Source organism: Galleria mellonella, unplaced genomic scaffold (assembly GCF_026898425.1).
Source record: "Galleria mellonella isolate WM207_F2 unplaced genomic scaffold, CSIRO_AGI_GalMel_v1 utg117, whole genome shotgun sequence".
Lineage (NCBI taxonomy): Eukaryota > Metazoa > Arthropoda > Insecta > Lepidoptera > Pyralidae > Galleria > Galleria mellonella.
The window spans coordinates 9,110,146-9,119,202 of record NW_026441980.1 but is presented as its reverse complement, the minus strand read 5'-3'; the positions used below and the strand labels follow the sequence as shown (position 1 = coordinate 9,119,202).

The 9,057-nt window shown below is 29.8% G+C and overlaps 1 protein-coding gene across 1 annotated transcript; it reads left to right on the top strand.

Moving 5' to 3' along the window:
• Positions 1-769: 769 nt before the first annotated feature.
• Positions 770-9,057, top strand: LOC113511549 (larval cuticle protein LCP-30-like). Its single transcript, XM_026895176.3, has 5 exons — positions 770-893; positions 1,266-1,312; positions 2,538-2,741; positions 4,519-4,620; positions 8,230-9,057. The coding sequence occupies exons 1-5, from the start codon at positions 879-881 to the stop codon at positions 8,696-8,698; spliced, it is 837 nt and encodes a 278-aa protein (XP_026750977.1). The 5' UTR covers positions 770-878; the 3' UTR covers positions 8,699-9,057.

The window sequence follows — 9,057 nt, the reverse complement described above, 5'->3', positions numbered from 1 at the left end:
ATTTCTGATGTTGTTAAAATGTGCAATGTATTTTATTCAACTTGGAATTAATTAAATAATTAAAAATAAGCTGAAGATGAACCTATTAAAAAGTCTTTTGGACTATACTAGGACACTTGATGAGGATTGAGTCGTTAAATCTCGGTATCCAGTAAGTTCAGTATCATTAGTTGTGATTCAATACCAAATGTTTCGTTAAACATTTAAAACCTGGTGAGACAGATGATTTTTGTGGATAGAATTTTACTGAGGTCCCGAGTTATAAATACATAAGAATTTCTGTTGGTATTTCAGTGGATTTGTACCTATTTTTTATGTATGTTTTTATTGGTTTAATGTAGTATGTTGCTTGGTGGCGTGACAGGTGATTCCTACATAAGTATACCCCATGATTTAGAAAAAAGATTAATATAGTTTTTTATTGACTACTACTGCCACCATTACATAAATTATTATTTGTATAATATTCACACTAGAGAAATTGAAATAGTTTTAGTGCAGGGTAGGAGGAGAGACTTACATTATAAAATATGGCAATGCAAGATGTACCACAGTTACCAATTTAGTTGTTGTTTTTGACAAATGATAACACTTACATTGTGAAAGTTTATGAAGACTTTGGATGTTAGTGTAATTGTGATTGTTGTTGACTATCATTCGAAAATTTTTTTACTCCTAGTTGCTAACAGATATTGATGAATAAAAATTAACAAGTTTGAGAAGCTCATGCTAATGAATAAACGTCAGACTCCACATTATAAATGAGACGATGCGAACGCGAGAATTCAATATATAAAATTAGTCAAAAAAGGTATAAATAGGCTTTGATCTGTAACAGAGAACATTCAGGTAGTTAAGCGCGACAGATAACTACGAAAATGCGTCAGTTTTTGGTAAGTGACGTTCTAGTACGTGTTTCAGTGAAGTGATTTGCATACAGTTTGCCATCAATTAGCATAATGCCAACAGAAATTAAGTGATGATATATAATATAATATGATAGTGTTATAATCGATTATGATAAGTTATGAATAATATAACTGTCAAGTTTATGTCATATGTATGATTTTTGTTACAATATTGTCAGATATGGCATTTTAATTGTTGGTAATAAAAATTATCTCAGAAAATTTAATAATAACAAAATTGAAAAGTATGGAACATACATTTTATCAAAAGTTTATAGATAAATGAATAAACTTTTACAATGCGATCTTTTCTTTACATGTGTTCATTGATTTAATACTATTTAAATTTATTTTCAGGTACTTTGTCTGTCGCTGACAGTTGCTTTAGCAGCTGAATTCCCTAGGTAATAATTATATTATTATTAATAGTATTTATACTGGATAATGATTTTTTTAAATTTACTTTAAAAATATACCTAAGCATAATTTCAAAAATATGCTTATTTAACAATAAGTTATTGTTTAAAATTGCAAGGCTTCTTAGTATAAATCAACTTTGTTATAAAAAAAATGGATTTTAGGGAATACCTAGATTTATAAAATTCTATATATTTTATTTATAGTAAAACTGAGATTGCAAAATTATTGCAATTTCACAAAATAATGAAATAAAAATCTTACTTCTATAATTATATTTGTAATTAAGTGATAATGATAGAATTATTACTGGAAACTATTTTTGTCCATCTTTACTTTTTATAACAATTACCTAGTTGTAATCAAAAGTTACGTTACTTATGTTACCTATGATACATAATCTTCAGATAAGACATAAATATTACAAATTTTTAACCAACGTCAAAAAAGGTAGGAGGTTCTAGGCTTGACTCTATATTTTTTACAATAAATATCGCAAAGTACAGATATTCAAAATAGTCTAAAAACTATAATAAAAGGAAGAAATGGAACAACTTACTAAAAGAATGGAATCTTCAGGTGGTGAAAATTTTACACAAAATTTACTTAGATTGTGAAATAAATTAGCAAAAGAAAGGATTATTAGAAATTATCATAGGAATGGTATATATAGATTTCCGCAGACGAAACTAGTGGGAACAACCAGTCTATACGTAATTGTAACAAAATTGTAACGATTTATTATAATATAATGCGTTCCTGTTATAACGTAGGCATCTGAAAAAGATTTTTATGAAATTCCCATGGTGGAGTCCTTAATGTCGAAAGTACATGCAGTATCACTAGTTCATATGAGATTATATAAATAATTGTATTTATAAGTTACCAGATAGTAAATAATAATAATGGACACTAATAATTTTATAATTAAAAAATTCTTAATTCGGATATAAAAAAAATATTAAAAAATAATGGAATAGATTTTTTATTGTAAAATAATACTACACGATATGACATGACGTCATATATATTTTTATTTTACATGGACATTCAGAGCTATTGTTCAAGGGAATTTAGTAGTTTCTTTATTAATTTAGAATTTTTATTATATCGTGGTCTGCAATGTATTCCATCTTTGCCTTGGCAAAATAAGATTAATGAACAGTCTAGAACGGATTATGGGTATATATTTCATATAGAATTTGTTAATAGTTTCAGGGCAGCTCCCAGACGTGTAACCGCTACAGCAACTGCTACGGCGAGACCTTATAATAGTAATAATAACGCTGGTCAATACAACCCAGGAGCGTACAACCCAGGCCAGTACAACTCTGGAGCCTACGATAACTCAGGTCGTTACGATCCCAGCCGTGACCAGTCTGGCCGCTATGTACCTGACAATTCTGGCGCTTACAAGTAAGTACCTAATCATTTGTTTTTAATCCACTACGAATATGAATTGTTTTAAAATGTTATCGAAATTAAATGCTGTTGCATTTGTTTTTAACAGATTTATCAGATATATGTATATATGTACAGAAATTTTACGTAAGGTACAGCCTAAACAACTTTATGAATTCCAATAAATGGGGTATCGTTACAGTTGTCTTAAGTGTAGTAGTATTATCGGTTACATAACGGTAACATTTATTGTGAAAAAAAGCTGAGTTTTTTTCGTGATTATCAAGTCTATTTACATATGCTTAATATAATATATCTCGTACCAATGTTTCTCAAACGAATAAAGAAGGACTGAAGTATGAACAATGATATGCGTTGCCTATAGAGATGGCTCGCATCACTCCATGACCTCTGTGGTACTCCTCGTACTACGTCATTCCATGTTCGGTAGAAGTAAGGTGTTATGCCTTCCTAATCAGTAATCTAATCGAAACACCGCTTTAAAAATATAGCTGTTAGACGGCATGAACATGGATGTACTCTTACCGTCAATTATAATCTCAAACTTGTATCGATTTTCACTACGTTTCGCCATGAATCAAAAAGCGAACGAGTATCTATATGATTCCATTTTTAGCATTCGTGTCTTATTCTTTTATCTGTTTTGCTACTTTTATTCATAAATTTAATATGCCGCTATACGGTTTCCCCACTTCACACTTTTTCCCAAAAATTTTCCAATATTTTTTTTACAATTTCGCCAATAGCAATATTTTTACCCAAAATCTGCGAAAAATATACCTAATCTGGCAACGCTAAATGTACATCATTTGAGATCAGATCGTACTATGTATAACGAAGAGCTTTTACTCATAGAGAGTGTCACTCTTTAACTGAGATGCTATAATTGTTGTGTCAGAGAACTCAATATTTACGAATCATATTTTTTTGTACTTATACTCTTAACAACGTACGCTTATTATTATGACAAATACTATAAGGCGACTTGAGAAGTAGGTTTCATTTTGACTTACCTATTATTAAAAAAAATCAAACTCAACGATATAAATTCGTAGATTGTAGTTTCGATTTTTGGTTGATAGTATGTATTGTAATTATAAATTACATAATTAAAATTTTTATTTAATGGAATCATATTTTTTTCAATGATAAGAAATACGCAGACGATGCAATTTCAGGTGAGGTAGTCAGAGGTATTTATGTACAATTGCTATTATGGTGAAAAAAATATATTTCAATAATTCCATAAGTTTATATTTCACTATAAATAACTGAATTTGATTTCAGATTATTCAAGATGTTATTAAGGTCACAGAAAGTTAGTTAGATATTTCATTTATCACGAAATTTTATTATCTTAGCTAGATATATTATATTATGTTATCTAGATTCGAATTCATGACCTTTGGGGTCTATAAGTCAAGGGTTGTAAACTACTAACTAGGCCACTAAATATGTATAATAATTTATTATGTATTTATGAAATTCTATTTTTTTCATCAGATAAACAATTTTAACGATAAATAATTTTAGTTATAATAAATATTTATCAATATAGCTAGTAGACCTACCTACCTACTTTATCTATCTACTTTTTAAAGGGTTACCAATTATACTGTATTTATCGTACTGGTATATATTACGCGAAATATTTGTATTAATTTGAATGAATTTTATAAGTAATATGTTTTAATAAAATGGGGTTTACTTTGTATTATATGTTTAATATTAATATTGTAAAGATTACATTTAGTTTTTAATTAAATTACAGCGGAGACCGTGGTGACCGCGGCACTGGTGGCGGTTACTACACTGGCTCCAGCGACGCCGGCGGCCCTGGTGGTGCTTACGTCCATCAGGCTAACCCCTACGTGTAAGTATTAAATCAAAGTAAAAATAAACGTAGATACAACAAATTCATAACAACAGTTTTGACCTTTTTTGCTAAAAATAAGCCATAAATTTGCTTTATGGGTTTAGTCCAAGACAAACACTAGCATGTTATATCTTTTTCACTCCTTATCGCCATCATCCCCAACACATAGCAGTCCAGAGTAGTGGATATTTAGTAAAATATAGATTGTTTTACTTTATCTTGTACTTTACGTATGAAATTATTATTAGCAAATTTGCGCCATCGTCACGCCAGGAGGAGACCCAAACTGTGCTTTCCTGGGCGCGGTCTCCATTCTAGAACACATTTGCATAAATACTCAAAGTCAGTCATGCAACAAATTTGAAAATTTCATTATTAGTTCAGTCCATCAATGCTTACAGCTGTATCAACTGTTTTAGTCACTTGTTTGTATAATTTTGAATCGGATGTTTCAAATAAATTCCGAGCATTGTTCGCACGCTAAGCGACTTTAAGTTTATAGTTTTTATTATCAGTATTGTATCTTTTCATCCGACTTCTAAAAGAAGGTCTTCTCAATTAGGTCGTATTTTTATGTCTATTGCCTCACAATTGCGTCAGTTGTAAATCGATTAAGAAATTATTTTTTATCTGAAAGGATATACCTACAGATTGGTCTACTTGGGATCAATCTGTAAGAATACCCTTAGGCTATTTTAGAATATATACGTACTTATACAGAAATATTATCAAAATTGTTTTAATAGTTCAGTTCTTAAATCAAAAACTTTTTGTTTTGGTAGGTTTTGCCACAATAGAAGTCTGTTTTTTTGGTCGTGGAACGCATTCCTGTTATATTTGGATTAATCTGTACGATTATGATGAGAAACAAGCTGCAATGTATTATGTATTATTATAAAATGCCCAATATTAATAATTCAGTCACAGAGGAAATTCAAGCGGAATAAGTGTTGATAGTTGTATACAACAAATATGTAAAAACATAACCATGATGCAATTTTACACATTTGATATATTCGTAACTATTCTATTAATAAGGTAAAATAATATTACATTAAAATTCTTATAGGGAATCAAAAAAAAGTCACGTTAGTTTATTAATTTTGAATCCTTTAACCGCGTAGGTCTTAAAAAACGTTATTTTTTGTCTAGCACTTTGAATACGTTGAAAATTTTAGACATTTGACTTCAGAATAAACGTTCTAGGAGTTATATATCTTTTTAATATCTTAGTATGTATATTTAGTAGTTTAATATATTAATAGTAGAAGTAACAGTAATATATTAATTAGGTTGTAGAATGGCAATTGATAAGCTAATTCCAATAACAGCTAATATATACATAACTATCTTAATGTGTGTATAAATTGGGATTCATTTAAAATTGCTTCTAAATTTTCTCAGACGGTTACAAATAATGATCCTAAATAAGTAAATGCAATGTCAATAATATATGATAATGGAAAAGTAAATCTGTTTGCGCTATCGGTGTACGCTGGCGGGGCTCCAGTGAGTGGTGATAGGTGAGGATGCAAGCGGGTCCGTTAATTCATTGTGATGGATTCAACAAGAATTAGTTACAATGGTTTCCGGGATGAATCGTGTGTATCTGATAGGGTATTTAGACAAGCATTTTTTACTTTAGAAATTTTTGTCGTATATTTCCACTAAATGTTTTTTTAAAGAGACTGAAGTAATTGTGAATAGAAGTAGCGCTTTGATATTGTCGTCTCTTTAAAATTTAAATAAAAATAAAATCTCCTAAAATAAAAATAATAAGTACTGTAGTTATTATTACTTTATACAACACCTTTTTGATCACATTTTTTTTTATTTTGATTAGTAACTAATATAAATGAGAGCTTGCACCTAATGTAATGAGTGATACGATACAAAATCATTAATTACGTTATTTTAAATTGTCACATGAATGTGAATGGTAGTTATACTATATATTTATTTATATTATACAGTTTAATTATATTGTTATCAAAATAATCAATATATTTTTTATGTGACATAAGTATAGTTTTATAGGTACGCATATAAAACTATATATATATATATATATATATATATATATATATATATATATATATATATATATATATATATATATATATATATATATATATATATATATATATATATATAATAAAATAAAAAGTAGGTTTGACTTACATAGCGTTATTTAATAAATAATCATTGAATAGTATGAAGTCAGTTTACTGGATATGATATTTACGTAGTTTAAGTGGTGCAACGTATTTTTAATTTTAAGCTTTTGCGTTCTTTACACATATTTTCAATACATCACAATGGGTTGCATTTTTGTGTAACTCACGTCGCCATAAAATATAGTTACTATTTGCCTGCAAACGTGTCACTTTGTGTCCTGATTGTGAATTTAAAATTTATATACAAATTAAGCTGTAATTCTAGTCCTGTAGTCCCAGCATAAAATAGGCCACCCATTCCTTTCCCATGGGTGTTGTAAGAGGCAACGAAGTAAGTCTTTCTTAAAAAATCTTCAAAGCGTAACTGCGGTTGCCAATTCAGTTCTATCTATTTTTCTATTCTATCTTCATAATATCAGCCTCTAGGCTGATATTATGAAGATAGAATTCAATAGTAAATCGATATAATATGTAATTTAACTAAGTTCGTTGTTCACTTGGAAAAACGAATTTAGAACTTCTTTCGAACTTTTTCCTTATTTTGTCTCCTTTTTTTGAATTTAGTTTATACTTTATCATCATATCAGCCGTTAACTGTCCACTACTGAATTATGTTCACTTTGCCTCACCCATAGGGGGAGCTTTTCCAGTAGTTGCCATGTTTGGTGATGTTTTAGGAGGGACGCTGCTGCTCATCCCTCTACCATTAAGTTTATCCCTACTTTAGACCCACAAATAATGTTAGATGTTTAATTATAACAACTAATACACATTTTTAATTTTGTAATACAGTTTATTTATTACATATATATTTTAAGCCATCGTCATCATCATCATTTAAATTCAATCAAATTTCAATATATCCATTTTTCATTACTGAACTGAATTGCTCCATATTTTGCAACAAAATACGGTTTGGATTTATTCGTATCTACTCCCTGAAAAATTTTTGAAGCAGTCTCTTCATAATTAAAAATTGCATTCAAGGTACTTAAGAATCTATCTTTTTCCTCGGTTGAAGTTTGCTTAGTTCTGTAGTTATTTTCATTTTAAATTGTACTACATAGTGAAGTTCTGAGCATAATACTTCTCATAGTCATTGTTTGCGGAGCAATTTTAGGCACTCTAACACGACTATCAAATTAAGTATTTATTCCATTTACATTTAAAATATTGCTCTCAACTAAAACTATGGATTCTATGAGATTTAATTTTTCACTTTTACATAGCATTTTATTAGTTAATAAAATTTAAATAAGTAAATTAATTAATACAATCTTTAATTAATTTAAAATTACTCACGTAATTTAAATCGGTAGCTTTATGAAAAAAGTATAATAATACTTAAATTAATAACTTGCAAACGTATTAATATTAATGTAAATAAAAAAAGAAAAGAAAATAATGTAATAAAAATTTTGTTTAACAGAGGAGGAGCAGGATCTGCGGGACGTGCCGGTGGCTCTGCTGTAGGCGCCTCAGCATCAGCGTCCTCAGTATTTGGTGGTGCGGGTGCAGGCGCACGCCCAAGTTCAGGAGCGGGAGCAGGAGCAGGTGTGGGATCAAGCGCGAGGGTGGGCGTGGGAGCGGGCGCGGGAGCTCGTGGAAGCGGAGCATCATCGTACTCATCAGCCTCATCTGGCGGTAACTACGATTACAAATACGGCATCATCCGTAAAGAAGAGGACGTACTCCCCGATGGTTATCACTACCTGTACGAAACTGAAAACAAAATTCTCGCTGAAGAGAACGGCAAAGTCGAAAGGATCGATAACGAAAACGACGGTATCAGAGTCAAAGGATTCTATGAATACGTAGGTCCCGATGGTGTGACGTACAGAGTGGACTATACTGCTGACGAAAACGGATTCGTTCCTGTCGGCGCCCACTTACCTTAAATCTAGTTTGAAAATTTGCTGTAATGATAAGTATATCTGTTGTAATAAAATTCTTCCCGATCTATTAATGTATTTTTATTAGTTATAGTTAATAAAATATAATAAAAGGCTTTGTGTTCTATATAAATGGTATTTTATTACTTGTAGTACGAAAAAATTTAAGCTTATAAAAGAAAGACAACTTTTGAAATAGAAGAAGGAATTAAAATTGAAGATAATTCGATGGTATTTTAGTGTGTGAATTACATTATAATATATACTTATTCGCCAATTTAGAGGGCCTATCAATAAATGTTTTCCGAAATTTCGGAACCGAACGAAACACAAATTTGATGTTATAATTATACGAGTATAATACT